Below are 16,193 nucleotides of genomic sequence, written 5' to 3'. Positions count from 1 at the left end.
CAGGAGATAATACGAAGGTTATCATAATTAAAAAAAAAATTATTATATGGTTTTTTTGGAATTCTACTACTCCGTGTTTAATACTTTCATATCGAAGTTATTCGATAAATCGATTGTAGAGCTACTGCTAACTTATAATCTAATTCAATATACACGTTACTTGTAGATTTTCATTATGATAACAAGAAAATTTGTACGTATGTGCATATATTCTGCAATATTATATTTTTTGTAAATATTTATATTATTATTTTGTATGACAGACATATGCTAACACAGCGTATTTATAAGAAAAAGAAAAAGAAAAAGATGTGGAATCAATGGAATCCAAAACGCATGAAAGAAGCCATTATTTGTGTAAGAGCCAAAAAATTAGGCTACACAAGAGTAGCAAATATGTTTAAAGTTCCCAGAACCACTCTTCGGAGATTGCGAGCGATTTGACACCGGAAGATTGTGTAAATATGAGGTTAGGATAAAAGCCAATAACCTCCAGAAATGGAAGCACAATTAGTTGATTACCTACTAGAAATGGAAAACCGATTTTATGGTTTGACAAGAAATGATGTGAAAAAAATGGCTTATCAATTAATCATAAGACATAAGTTAAAACATCCTTTTGGACGTAATGAGAAAGCTGGTAGTTTGGTTTGACCAATTTATAAGAAGACATCCAACATTAACTATTCATAAATCAAGTGGTACATCATATTCCAAAGGTTTTAACAAAGATTCTATGTCTGCGTTTTATAACATTTTGGAAAATATATACAAGAAACACAACTATAACCCTGATCGTATATTTAATGTAGATGAAATCGGATTCTCTGTAGTACAGAGTGAATTTCCACACATAATAGGTCTAAAAGGAAAAAAAGAGGTACATTATTGTTGTAAGTTCTTTTATTTCTAAGAGGACCTTATAATAGTTATTTATCTGATGAATATAAGTTGATTTGCTCACTGCTGCAGAAAGAAGATTTCTCGTTACAGTTATTTGTTGCATGAGTGCAGGAGGAATATTTATCTCACCAATGCTAATATTTCCCTATAAAAATATGTCAAATATTCTAATGAAAGGTGCACTTATTGGATCTATTGGTTGTACATGTTATCCATCTGGACAGGTTCAAATCCATTTGTTTACAGAGTGGTTTCAACATTTTATCAAAAAGATAAATCCTACGAAGGAATCTCCTGTTCTTTTAATTTTGGATGGTCATTACTCTCATACAAGGAACTTAGACATGATTGATATTGCACGCAAAAATTATGTTACTATTTTGAGCATACCACCTTACACTACACTATATATATGCTGCATAAAATGCAGCCTTTAGATCGTATTCATGGGACCATTCAAACAATATTATAATGAATATATTCGTATTTGGCAATGTGAGAATGAACGATCAGTGGGATCGTATGACATAGCTGAGCTTTTGGGAAGAACTTATCTTCAATGTCAAACAGGTCTAATCGCTGCTAATGGTTTTAAGCAGTAGTAGTAAGCAAACTCACTAGGTATTAACCAATGAAGTTATAAATATTCTAGTAAATTTGATCACTTTCGTAATTTTCACCTTGTCTAAAAAACCGTAATAAGTCCTAGCCATTACCGCTCGAGCGCTCATTCAGCGGCTGAGCCACCGATCGCTCATGTGACGCTTTGGCTCAGGAGCGTCTCTATGATGTAAGAAGACAAGATGTACTATACATTCCTGAGAATGTATAGTAGGAGAGTGAATTGGAAGCCAAAATTTGATTGGCTATTCCAATTTACGAGCACTATTATACGCAAGGAAGTGCATAGAGGCCAAAATTTGATTGGTTGTTTTTAGTATTGCTATCGCCATGCGCAATGGTACAGCTTGTATTCTGAAATCATGGTCTCTATATCTCAAACGTGCTGAGGTCATATCTTTCGTTATTAAAGAATATCTTTCTTGCTAAATAATTTTTATTTTCTTAAAAAATCAAGTACTAAATTTTCTATTATTAATGTATTAATGTATTCTATTATTAATGTATTAATATGTTCCATATAATATAATAATATAATTGTAGTAATAATGCGTATATAATAATTAGATTTCCCCGGGAAAAAATGTTTTATATATAATTGTATAAAAATATGTAATATTATATAATTTTATATAATTGTATACAAATGGACATATACAATTTATATAATTATATATAAATATATTAGGTAGCGCGGGAAGTTCGTGTCGTTTTTTCAAGAGATGTTTATAGGAGAAAAGACGACACGAATTTTCCGCGGTACCTAACATATAATTGTATAAAATATGTCCATTTGTATACAATTATATAAAGTTATATATAATAGTTTTCACAGAGCTGGGTAATATTTAAAATAATTCCATTTTAAATATGTATTTAAAATGGAAATGGCATTTTGCCATTTTAATTTTGGAAAATCATGTCTATCATTTAACCATTTATAAAATAGATAAATGGTTTTCTTAAACCATTTATAAAATAGATAAATATGTTTCCACAAATTTTCTCTAGAATCGTAGAGTTGACGTACAAGAAGAACCAAGTCCCATAATTGGCCAAAAAGTTTTATGAATATTTAAATAAACTGCATATTAAATTGTAAAGATAAAATTAATTTCATTCGATATTCATAAATATCGAATCTTAATAAAAAAAATAAATGTTCTAGCTTTAAAAATACTATATAGATTTCTAAAAATGCATATTACTCTTAACATCTAATCTTGACTATAACCGGCGCTTCTTATATTAATTTGATTTATTTAAGTAAACAATCCCGTTTTCAAATCATAATATTAAAAAATCTAAAATATTCTTGTCAGAAATACTTTATTTATAATATTGTCAGGGCTTCAAATTCCGTTGAAAATGGATTTCAAACGTAAAATACTTTTAAAAAATGTATACCACCCTAACAGAAAATTCTTACGAAAAACTATATAGATTGAAACAAGATCTTAGAAATTCTTAATCATTATCAATGTTATAATGTTAACCCCTCCACTTTTTGAGAAAATGTTATTTAACCGAATGTCGATATATTCGTCAATACTCTTAATCAACAGTCGTTAAATCGGAATCGCGCGAGCAACAGTAGATGCTTTCCAGCAAGAGATACAAATGACATAGTGAAATAGCTGTAAACCCAGTGAATTATATTACATCCTTGTTTGCAAACAATTCTTGTTTTGTCAGTGTTAAACAAAGTATTAAAAAATGAAATAATTCACTATGTTATCTATGTCTCTTGTTGGAAAGGACTCAATATTATTTATCAACGAATAAAAAGAAGAAAAATTCAGGGGAAGATATCAGCGCGATTGCACCGCGAGATCGCACTGCGCGCGCCGGAAAACTCAGAAACGTGACGTCATCGGACAGCGCGCGATAAGGCGCGTATCGTGCGCGTCGGTCGACAACTTGGCATGTGGAAGAGGGACGAGGAGACGAAGGGTGATCGTGGTGTGAGCATGCGCATTGCGCTACCGTTGATGGTCGACTGTATCGAACATGGCCGTCGCGAGCGTGATACTGTCAAAGGTGCGCGAAAAATGACGGGTTTTCCGTGCTCCTGACGGCACGATCGTACGTGCGCGCACGAGAATAGTGTCGAGCGAACGTTTCTGCCGCGTCGTGAGAACGCGACAGCGGTGCCGCATCACCATGGCGTTGGTCACAGTGCAGCGTTCTCCGAGCGTTACCAGTTCCCCGCAGAGTTCGGTAAGTACTCGCGTGTTGGCTCCTCGTTGTCGCGCGCGCGTACGCGCCTCGCGTGGCCCCGGCGCGTCGAGTCGCGTCACACCATCGGCGACGTCGGCGTGTCAGTTGTTGAGATTGAGTTATATTGCCACCCGCGGAAGTCGCGAACGACTTGACTCCGCGCGACACACAATTTCGCCTTTCAGTTCAGCTCCGCTCGGCTCGGCTCGGTTCGCCGGAGCTCGACCGGCTTGGCTGCCACTCTACCTTATTTGGCGGTGCACTGACAGCCGTGCGAAAAAGGGAATGAAGAGAGAGAATTTCAATTCAGAGAGTTCCTTCTAACTACGATCCCTCGCGACACGCGATTCTTCGGTGGATCATGATTCGCGGTCGCCCGCGCCGCGCCGGTGCGGAAAGCGCGCCGAAACAAAGGGGATTCCGTAGGGTAAACAAACGTAGATGGATTGTAGATGATAGGCAGAATGTAGGTTCACTCTTCGCTTTGCTCGGAATTCCGCCCGCTCGCGGCTCGTCTTCGATACGCGGAGGCTCCGGTTGCGCGATCATGGATCGCGTCCCAAGGAGATTGTGTTGTTACACGACTTTTTGTTTTCCCCGTTTCATGCTTTCGCTTTCCGTTCACGGCGTTCACACGATCGTCATCGATAGAGGGGTTCTCTCACGCGGTTAAAGGCGGCTCCGCATTCAATTGTCAGCGAGTATCGAGTATTTATTGATGTTCGCGGTGGCACTTTCTCGATATCGAAGAGTTTTGAGTAAGATGAGAAAGATGAGAAAGTGGAAGGACGCGAGTCTTTCTTTCTCTTTCCTTTTCTTTTGTTAAATAATTAAAACAATTAAATCTTTTCTTTGCACTGATAATAATAGACGCGATCTTATGATTTCTCTTATTAGAACAGTGCAATGATGACAAATGTGAAATTATTTTCATTCAAGTCGTAATCGATCTATCGAGTGACTGATTCGTTATCGTAATTATCGGTCGTTGAATTATTGCGCAAACATTCTAATTGTGATATTATAAATAAAAATTTCTAAAATTTTACAGTTAATGTAAAAAATACATGACTATAATATAATAATAATAATAATATTATGATAATGTTATAATAGTAACAATAATGTAATGAAAATAATGATGATGACATGCTTAATTATTAATTATCTGATATCATAATTTTTTTGTGTGCACAAGACTGATTATTTCGCCAACAACTTCACATAACTATATATTTTTCAATGAATAGTTTTTTACTTTCTAACATTAGATACAATTAAAAAATTTATATTTAACTTTTTTTAAATCTTACAAATAGAATCGAATCTAAAAAATTAGTTTTGAATTTTTAAAAAATATTATTTTATAGTAAAAAAATTTTTTATATATATAGTGAAATACTTGAAATATCAGCACGTTGATAAGTGCGATAAAATGATATAAATTCCTCACAATGTATTGATGTTAACAATAGATATTTTATTGATCATGATATTTCTGTTATATTTTTACAATTAAATAAGTTTATGTTCAATACTCTTTGTGCATCACTATTAGACATCAAAGCAATAACAATAAAATCTCTTGAGTTAAATAACATTTTGTTATTTTTAATTTCCATCTGTATCAAAATGTGTGTAAATCAATTCGTTTCAATGATTAGTTTACTTAAGAAAGTAAACAATTCATATTAGCATATGCATTTAATAAATAATATAAATAATTATGTACATTTGAGTCAAATATAATGCAGGTAATATTTTTCGCAATAAAATTATTTACAGGTTAAATACTTATTTCAACATCAAATTAGTAAAATCTTTTTCTAAGATGCCTATGAACATTAATATTATTAAATTGCTTGTCAATTTAATTTGTGAATTTACTACTCTAATTCTGTTAGAGTTACGTTTCAAGACTGAAAATTAAATTCAGAACGTAGTTTGCAGAATTGGATATATAATATATAAATTCACCAAATTATTTATAAAATCTAATAAGTTTGACCGTTTAGAGTCTTTATTTTTTTTTATTTGTTGTGCATTACAGTTTTAAAAGATACTATGTTTAATATTGTTAATATAATGTAATTGTAAATATTTTTTCTTGAGTTAAATTGTTTGCCTTAATTGTTTTAGTTTAATTAACAACATAAGTATTGAGTAAGAGCAATGACGACCTACAGAAATGATTAAAAATAACTTAAATTGGGTCTAATTTGACATTATGAATTTAACAGTGCCGCGCAGAGCAGTGACCGGATTCGCTGATATACTTATTTAGCAAAGGTTCATCCACTGGGAGCATTAATAGACACTCGAGATAATTGAAGATTTGTCTGACTTTGACACTCGGTTTTTTTTTACAAAGCTCTCCCTTGCGCTCTTGAAATCATCTCGTCCTTCAGCTACGACTACCTTCAACGCGACCTTTCGTTCCAAGGGATGACGATCACGCCGTGGAAGTATTGCTGACCCGACTCGATCCAAAGCGCGTCAGCAAGCGAGATGGGGATGCTCTCTCTCTCTCTCTCTCTCTCTCTCTCTCTCTCTCTCTCTCTCTCTCTCTCTCTCTCTCTCTCTCTCTCTCTCTCTCTCTCTCTCTTTGTCTCGCAGCCCTCCTCTGGCGCGATGTCGACTTATTCAGTCAGTCCGCCGTCACTTGATACGACTCGTCGACGGCAGCTCGTGTAGTTAATAAATTTTTGATGTGTTCTATCTTCTCTCACTACAAGAAAGAACCATTGTCCCAATAATGGGATTTGATTGAGGGATAGTTAGGTCAAGCGATATGTAAGATATTCGGTCGAATAAATACAACTGGTCAAGAGAAATAATTAAAGAAGTGGAATTTATTTATTTAATATTATTTATTGTGAATTAAAGAATTTATTATGATTAAATTTATTTAATTTGTGATGTGTTATTTTGCTTTTTGTTTTTTTTTTCATTATTTCTATCATTATTGATGAGTATTGTATATTGATAAGTTTTGAAATTTTACATGCATAAGTCTCTCGATTGATAACATTATAAATATCCTCACATAATTCACGCAAATTATGTTGATAAATAATAGATTAAAACGATAATAATTATAATCGATCGATATTGGATGTTTCCGCATTAAATCATCAAACTTAAAATGTGAATTTAAAATCTCGAAACAAACAAAATTTTTCTCTGAAAGTTTGCTCGTAAACACTTTGTTTAAGAAATATTGGATGCATTCAGCAGAGAAAACTAATTAGTTAGTGTTTAGTGATTCTTTAATATGATTGATTCCTTGTCTTAAACTCATCGCTGGATCTCAGTGTAGGAACCAATCATATTAAAGAATCACTAAGCGCTAATTGATTAATTTTCTCTGCTGAACGCAGCCATTGACTTCTTAAATAAGTTACAGAAGTATATGTAGAAATAAATAGTGTCGAAATAATATCGGTTCCTATTATTGTTTTATAATAATTAAAATGTAGTTACTATTAAATATTTTATTCAAAATGACCTTTAGTTTTGAATAATAATCATTTAACTTTTTCTCTAGAGCGAAAACGTGAAAAGTGAAAATGTTGTATATACATACATATATACAAAATATTTTTATTTTTTACGTTTCCGCCCCAAAGAAAAAGTTACACGATTGCTATCCTGATTGCACCTATCGATGAGAGAATGTGGCTGACTGATATATTGTGCTTTTGTAATTTCTTCACATTTGTATTATTCTATGTTTTAATGACTGAAGATCATTAACGGGCACACATTTTTACTTCAGAGCAAACAAAACCAAGAAATATTTCGACTTTCCTTAATCAGTCTTATAGTTCTGTGACTTAATCGATACCTCTAAACGAAGTGCTTGTGAATAAACTTTCAGAGGAAAATTTTGTTCTTAAATTTATATTTTAAGTATGATTTAATCCGAGAACACTGTATATTTTAATAACATTTTTATATTCAGTGCACACTTAATTATAACTAAAAATTCGATTATCAGTGCGAAATTGTTCACACCCGAGGGGGTAATTAACAATCGCGTTAACGTGTCGCAACCGCAGTCTCTCTGACAATATTTCTGACAATATCTGGTGTAAAGAGAGTTCCTACTGCAAAGTACATTATCGTATTTGTATGCGAGGGAACTTTTATCGATTTTAATACGATGATCGTACTGAAGCAAAAAGCCGGTCTACACTACGGTTTACCGCCACCGTCGCCACCTCAACCACCCTCACCGTGGTCCAGCATACTCCGGAGCGACGATCGGCGACCTCGTCGTCGTGGACGAAGAGTCGCATGTGGCGTACGCGTCATGCAATTGCGAAACAAAGTCATCGCAAAAGTAAGACTTCATGCCGGCAGAGCCCGGTGATTTCTCTGATTGTCTCACGAGTTTAGAATCACGCTACTGTGCTTCGTTCGTGCGTTAGTGATTTCCGTGATCATTATGGAAAATTAGTCGTGCCAGAAATTCCAATACTTTAGATTTTCAACAATTTTTTATACTAATAAGCATCTAATAAGAATATTCATTATTCGATACTAATAATCTAAAAAACTGTTAATAATTTACATTAAATAATTGAAGTATTTAAAATCTTCGACCGAAAATAGGAATTCTTTATACTTAATTAGAATTATTCTCTCTTCTGTTCTATTCTAATTGTAATTGTTCAGAGTAGCGTATATGAAAAAGGAAGTAAAGCCATCACTATTATTTGAAATGTATTTTAATGTTGTGCGTTATAACTTATGGATGGATTTCACCTTGGAATTAAATTTTTTACGTACATTTGCGCGACCGGAAACTTCTTTTTCTAAAACTTCTTAATATCTCTCTCAATATTATATAATGAAGATTTAGTTTTTAAATTCAATCTTTGCTATATAATATTTAGAATTAAGAAGTTTTTAAATTGATTCTGTCAAGGTCTTTCTTCACATGAAAGTATTATAAATGAATTGCTTTGTCTATACATGTCTTATACTTATATTTACAGGTGTTGCTATATCTATATTTATTCTTGAAGTTATCTATAATCTTGTAAAGAGCTGATAACTTAGAAAATTCTCATTGTATCGATTATTCTCATTAAAAAAAAATTATTTTCTATTATTAAAGGTATCTTTTAAATAAAACTTTATATTACACAATGTAATGTATTCTATCTGTTAGAATAAATAAAAATAAATAGGTAACATTATTAGTGATCAGATTTTTTTAAATGAATAGACAACTTTTTTATTGTCTTTAGAATTGCTTGAAATAATTGCAATGCGAATTTTATTTTTTTAAATTTAATTATTTATTTCTACTTTTGTTTATAAAGAATTGTACATTTAATTTTAAGTAATTTTTTTTATTTTGATAAAATATTAGAGGCGAATTTTGTTATAATGGGAATATAATTATCACACCAAAATCAAATTCGTGACGAGATAAATTATATTTTGATTAGAAGAAACGGATCGTAAAGATAAGTACAACTTTTGTAGGAGATAATTGAGGTGGACAACGACCGTTAGCCGAATTAATCACATGCTTTTCTTCGAGGATAATCAAGATTTGCGATAACGGCATACTATAAGCAACACGCAAATCCGTATCGAGTGGGGAAAGTTACATTAATGGCGTACGACATTATGAATACGTGCATGTTTTGTATATATTAACACGTAAAGGTATACACAGTCACATTGCAATTAATTACGATACGAGATGAAACATAAAATTGGGTTATTAAAAATCGTTTCTAACATTTAGTGTCACGACGTTCTGCGCAGTTTTCGTATATTCGGATTCAATCAAATGAGAGCTATTGATCTTTTCTCAGACAAATTTATAATGGTAAATTTGGTCAACGTTTCATTTCCATTTATAGTGTATACTTTATTTCCACTTACACTATTAAATCTAATGTTAAATTTAACCTAATATAAATTTCCATTGCTCTTATTCAATTATATCGTTATTTTGTACTAAAACAATGGTTATATTTGTGACGATTGTGAGTATAGTGTCAAATTTAATATAAAATAACGATATATATTTAGTAGGAGTGACGATTTAAGCTAAATTTGACATTATAGAGAATAATGTATATTTTCTGTAAATATTATAAAATTACTTTTATATTAAAGTTTTTGTATAATATATAAAAAAGATTAGTGAGAGTTTAAAAATAATAGTCGATATTAAGATTAAACCGAGAAATGATAATAAAATGATTTTATCTCTTTTAAAATATGCAAATATAATATTTGTTTACGTAACTATAACTTTGTACGTAATGCGTTTATATGAAAACTTTCATTTGAAATTATTTTTTTACGAGTGTTTATATAGAAAAAATTTAGATAAAATTTCTTAAATGTCACCTGTTTTTCAAAATCGATATTTATGGTTAAAACGATATGAGATAATATCACCTAATTAGTGATTAGATAGATATCTACCTAAGGTAGATAGCAAAAATAATCGATTCGAAGTCTAATCAACATAACAAAATAATTATCATTGACGAAGCTGTTCAAAGCTCTAATCTAATTAATCTTTAATCTTTTGCTTTTTTAAAATGTAACTTTTTTATATAAACTTTTTTATATATTTAACTCGAACACGTACTGCTCAATAAATTAACAAGGCGTGCGAAATCATATTACATTTTTGCATTACTTATTTATGTTATGCAGCCATGCATTTGTATTAGCTATTACAATAATTTCTACAATATTGTAAAAAATACGCAAAAAAATCTAAGTATTCAATCTTTTTTTTAAGCTAATTGATCAATGCGTTATAAAGAACTTTAATTAGGTACGTATTCTACGTATCATTTCAATCTCATTAAATCAATAACAAAATAAGCTGGAACAAAAAAAGAAGTTTAGAAATAGAAGAATAAAAATAAGAAAATATTGAATAGACTAGAAATCATTTTAACTACCACTACTTTCTACAAAACATTCCGTGATTTTCAAACAACAAAATAGATACCTTTTTTCGATTCTATTCATTCGATCCTGTTAGCTTGACAGAGATTATAGTAGTACTATATGCAACACTATCATAAGCTCGGATCTACAATAGATTTTTAAGCCTTAAGCCATAAGAAATGGACGAATCACAATTGATTATTCTCCTCGCATTCGACTGTAATTGGTCAATTTCTTGCAACTTAAGGCTTAAAACACCTATTGTAGATCCGGATTAAGACAAAATTTAATAGAAATGCATTAATTTGCATTTTACACGGTCTAAAAGTCAAGAAAATTTCAGACGTGCGATTTGAATGATCACAAAGGTGATTTTTCTTATTGAAATTTATGTATGCATCAGCATGTGCATAAATCTTGATAATCCTATCTGATGCAATCCTTCTTTAGAATCGCACGCTCAGCGTGTCTCCTCTTTAGTCTGATAAACCTGACGCGTAGCTAGAAAGATTCATTCCAATGTCCGTATGGTTGTTGATTGACAGAAATAACTCAATGATATTGCCACCCCCGTGTTAAGAAAATATAGCTATAAAAATGATATTAATAATACAATATATAAACGTTACTAAATATGTATTCATTATAAAGCATTCTATGTTTTTCGATTTTTACTTTTTAACAAAATTCATGTCATCATTCGTTATAAGTATGTATCTAAAAATACGATGATAAAAGAATCAAGATATTCTCGTTAACGTAAAACAGAAAGTATTTTTGGCTTCTGTAATGAATGTATAATATTTTCGAACAATATAAGCGAAGCGTAAATTGGTGTTATAATGGATACGTGTCAATCCATCTTATTCATCATGCTTAATTACACTGCTGCTTAATTAACAAGATAAAAACATCAAATGCAACTTATATGTGATAAACAATGCATAACAGTCACGCATGAGAATTTGTATAAAACCAATGTAATAGATATATTAGGTAGATAAATAAATAACTATCAAGTAAATAATAAATTATGTTCATGAATAATACTCTATTGCGTTTTTAATTGTTGTGTTTGCATTTGATAGTTATAATGTTAAAAGAAAATAAATGTAATCAATACACTCTAAATATGTAATATACATATATGTGATGTTACTACATATGTTTCGATATAAAATATAATATTAAAATTATCAATTATTTTATTTATGCGTTAATACAAATTCTACGACAATGTCGACAATTGCAAGTTTTTGTTTTTGATATTGAAATTACAATAGATTATGTACGAATTTTTTGATGAAATTCATAAAATATAGAATCAATTACGATATTATATTATATTTTACGCGAGTTTAAAATAGATTTATATCCCATTATATTAATCGAGAGCAATTTAATCCTAATTGATAACATCGACCTATAGCCTTTATGGAGATAGTACTGATTCAGCGGAAGTCACCAACTTATTTTTCACATATATACATCGTGAGAAAGCGAAATCAACTGCGCACATGTGATCAATGTATTTCTGTTTATGAGTGCATCATCTACGACAGCTAATCCGTATAAACGTCGAAGGAAACAAGATAATTCATGTGAGACGATTCGTACAATGTTGTCGAATCTCGTATCCGCGTTTCGCCACTCGGCACTCTTCCGCGTGTTATTATATAATCCGAAATGGAATTGCAACTAACTGTCTCTCTCATGCGTGACATGACTCGTGCATTTAATTACACTTTTGTGATAAGTATTATTCGCGATTTCGACGTGTCACGTATTTTATACCTTTACGATGGATTGAAAGTTGGTTGCATGTAGTTGAAAGTTTAATGAAAGTTTAATGAATCTATTTCTATTCGGAATACTGGAATTTGCTGAGTTTGTTCGCACATATATAAGATTAATGTATCAATTAGTGGAGATAATTAGTGGACATGATTATTGGACGAAATGACAAAAATTATTAAGCTTTTAATGTATGGTTAAGAGGATCTCCTACATTAAAGAATAAAAAAATTCGATTTTTTTTTCATAAATCGATACAAGTACAACTCTTCGAAAATATATCTCTAAACGAAAATATGTCTCAAACTGTTGCTACCTAATGAAAATCGTAACTCTTTTTTCAAAGTTTTTCACACAAAATTTTAATTTATATACATATATGTATATTTAAAAAAATTTTTTAGATTCATTTAGGATGATATTCTATAAAAATTAAAAATTTTTTTTTATTGTTTCCGGTAAAATTTATCGTCGCTAGGATGTACACAAAATCGTAACGTCTCGTGGCGAAACGTCAAACTAAATGTTTATATTTTTTTTATAATATTTTTTTTCACATAAAAATTTGTACGTACTCTACAATATTATATTAAACCGTGCAGAAAGTTTCAAAACAACATTAGTCTTTTTTTTGAACAAAAATTACAAAAGATCATCTTGTTTTCGGTCTCCTAAAATAGGAAACTCTCTTAAATAAATTCATTGTTTATAAAAATTTAATAATACGAATTGTTTAGAATACATATTAAAAGCTTAATATTTAAATTTCTGTCATTTTGTCCAATAATTTGGGTCATATCTACTAATTGGTACATTTACATTACATTCTCTTCACAATGGAATGCTTAAAAATTATATTAATATCACCATTTTCAAGACATTTTATATACATAGTACATACACTGAAAAACCCATTTAGTTGAATCAACCAAGGATTTATTTGTCCATATTCAAACAAGAAATTAATCGATGTAATAAAATAATTTAGTTGAAACAAAGCATTTGATTATTGTAACATTTCATTTGTTTTTGATAAACATTGACATCTGATAAAGTTGTTTACAATAACCAAATGTTTGGCTTCAATTAAATTATTTTAGTGCATCAATCAAAAATTTGTTTGCCTATGTCCAAACAAAAATTAATTGATTCAACTAAATGGGTTTCTCAGTGTAGCTATAGAATTAAAGATTTATTATAAGCCTCTTGTTTATTGTGAGGTAAAAGTGAAGATGGGTGGAAGTGTGCTGAAAAAGTCATGTGTTATACTACAATGCTTATATCTTCAAGTCGTACTTTAAATTATTTTACATGGATGTTGTATTTTCCAAGACCCTTAGACATCTGGAGAATATTTTTAATGCTGACACATAAATGTTAAAACAATTTATTTTCTTTTTAAAATCTAAAAATTGCCGCGAAAATATTGACTTTCTGTTTGGGATAATCTTAAATTCTGATCATCACATTAGTTCGCAGATTCATGAATATTTCTCTAATATTTTAGAATAAAAATTCAATTGGCTATTGAACCATTTAGGGTAATTGTTACATGCCAATGTTACATGCATGTTATGTTATATCATTATTGTGTTATGATTTCAGTTTTTTACTGTTAATATTAATGAAATTATTATGAGTCGAAGCGATTTGTCACTGTGTTAATTAATAACAATGACAAATCGCTACTTAAGTAGCGCCATCATAAATTATAATCTACATAAAATGATTACTGCAGGACATGCAAAAGACTTAGTGGTTATTTCGTGATACATGAGTGTAGAGGAATAGTAAAGTATGTTGTATAACAAAATACAAATACTTTGCTCTTGTATTCTTTGTTTAGTTGGTTATCTTGTATGTCCCACTTGTTTGAGATATATGGCATTTTTAATTGGCAGGAGGGATTTATGCCCAAAGCATACAAAGTGCGCAGATTGAATTCAGTGCACTAAATACAATAAATGCATTACATGAAATATGTACTTCATGTCATAACATTTGTAATACATCTGGGAAGATTGTAAATTATTATTTATTACTTTATATACATTTATCATTCTTATTCCTTAATAAAACTTTATAAATGCATTTTATAAGCTATTGTGTCATTTTATCTTATTTATGCATTATTTGTAAATTTTTTATGAACCATACATATCCCCCTCTCCTCCTATAAGTAGCCATATATCTCACCCCTATGGGATATACGGCAAGAATGCAAGGGTTTAAAAAAGTTTATTTTTTAATACGCGAAATATAAATATTTCGAATTTCTAATATTTTTTTCATAATAGTAGACAAAGTTCGTTTTTACTGATATAGTTCGTTTACTTTAAACATGATAAATAATACTTAATAAATTAAGTTTTTGATAGGTGCGGCGTATATACCGAAGTTATCTTATAGCAACGGCAGCGAATTCAATTTACATGTGCATCCCGCAGTGCATTCAGTTTGCCTTGAAGTCACAATTAAAAAGTTGTAGAGCCTCTATTTCTCTGCGCTCCTTTCTTCTCGCCATATCGATCTCTTTCTCTCCTGACTCAGTTAGGCGCAATCTTGTTTTCAGTAAATGAAAGGTTCTATTTTAAGCCGCAACACTAAGGCAAGATAGGAAAATTGTACTGCGCATAGCGAAAATTATTATAATAGTGCGCGTTGTTTTAAGCGCTCGCACGATCAATTTTCTTAACAACCGTGGTACATTGTAAACTATCTTCTTCGAGGATAATTGCAGGATATTGTCTTTTGCATATTCCATTCTTGTTGGAGGAATACTTTAAAATATGTGCGGTGATGGGTATTTTTGTAAATTCTTAATACCTAAATCTTTCCCTAATCTACTTATCTTTAATTTCTTATTGTGCGAGAAAAAAATAGAAATTAAATGTAACAATATTGTGTTTTGATGTTAAAAATTTAAATATTTGGGGTATTTCCGAAGTTTTAAGTATTGCACGAATTATAAATCGATAAATAAAAGAGTGAGAGAAAATATTTTTAGTACCTGAATTTTTAAATTATCGTTAAAGTCCGATATTGATGCATTTATTTATTCTGCACGTCACGTAGTGACAGCATTCGAATTCTTTTTTTGAAAATTTTTAAATAATTTGTATAATATATAAAGATTCAAAATATTTCGAATATTGAAAATCAAATTCTTGAAGATTCTAAAAAAATGTTGGAAATTTTCAATGTTTGAAAATGTATCTTCTTTCGTCGAATATTTAGAAAACTTTTTTTAATATTTTTGAGTACTTCAAAATCTTTAAAAATACATATAATTATACACTCTGACAAAATTATATTTTTTACAACATGAGTACGAATAGTCTTTTTCAATGTATTTTTATTCGCTGAATCATAAATCCCTTAGCCAAAGTCTATCACGTCAAAATTTTGAGAAAAATAGAATCAAAGTGGCAAAAATGACGATGGCTTTTATAATATTGTAACATTGGTTGCAAATTTTTTTTTCTATTAGGTGTTGGAATTAATTCGTAGCGTTTTACAAGTGATGGGAAGTACTTTCATTAATGTATTTTTTAATGCTCATGTGAAATAAATAACATTCTTTCATTAAAAACGCTACGAATTAATTCCAACACCTAATAAATTTCGTTAATGTCACGCGAAAGTATCAGTTATAAAATGTATTTTATTTTGTTCTAGTTTGATGTTCGTTGACCGAGATTTATAATCTTTTGAAA

General features: G+C 30.5%; 1 protein-coding gene and 1 long non-coding RNA gene across 3 annotated transcripts in view; both read left to right on the top strand.

Moving 5' to 3' along the window:
- The first annotated feature begins 88 nt into the window (after window positions 1-88).
- On the top strand, window positions 89-308 carry LOC147910181 (uncharacterized). The gene is made up of 2 exons (XR_015544601.1): window positions 89-193; window positions 264-308. It is a non-coding gene; the product is annotated as an uncharacterized LOC147910181 (long non-coding RNA).
- Window positions 309-3,516: 3,208 nt separating this feature from the next.
- ssh (Protein phosphatase Slingshot) overlaps window positions 3,517-16,193 on the top strand; it is a 141,639-nt gene continuing 128,962 nt past the window's right edge. The window contains exons 1-2 of one of the 2 annotated variants that reach the window (XM_011056587.2): window positions 6,374-6,537; window positions 7,745-8,089. In XM_011056587.2, the coding sequence (XP_011054889.1) occupies window positions 7,910-8,089 (180 nt within the window). In that variant the 5' untranslated portion in view covers window positions 6,374-6,537; window positions 7,745-7,909. Of the gene's footprint in view, window positions 3,745-6,373; window positions 6,538-7,744; window positions 8,090-16,193 lie in introns of those variants that run through there. The other variant, XM_011056588.2, reaches the window with a different exon arrangement.

The sequence above is a fragment of the Acromyrmex echinatior genome, chromosome 3, assembly GCF_024713525.1.
Source record: "Acromyrmex echinatior isolate Ae372 chromosome 3, ASM2471352v2, whole genome shotgun sequence".
Taxonomy (NCBI): domain Eukaryota; kingdom Metazoa; phylum Arthropoda; class Insecta; order Hymenoptera; family Formicidae; genus Acromyrmex; species Acromyrmex echinatior.
The sequence above is the reverse complement of the archived record's forward strand: the minus strand, read 5'-3'. Positions and strand labels throughout refer to the sequence as shown.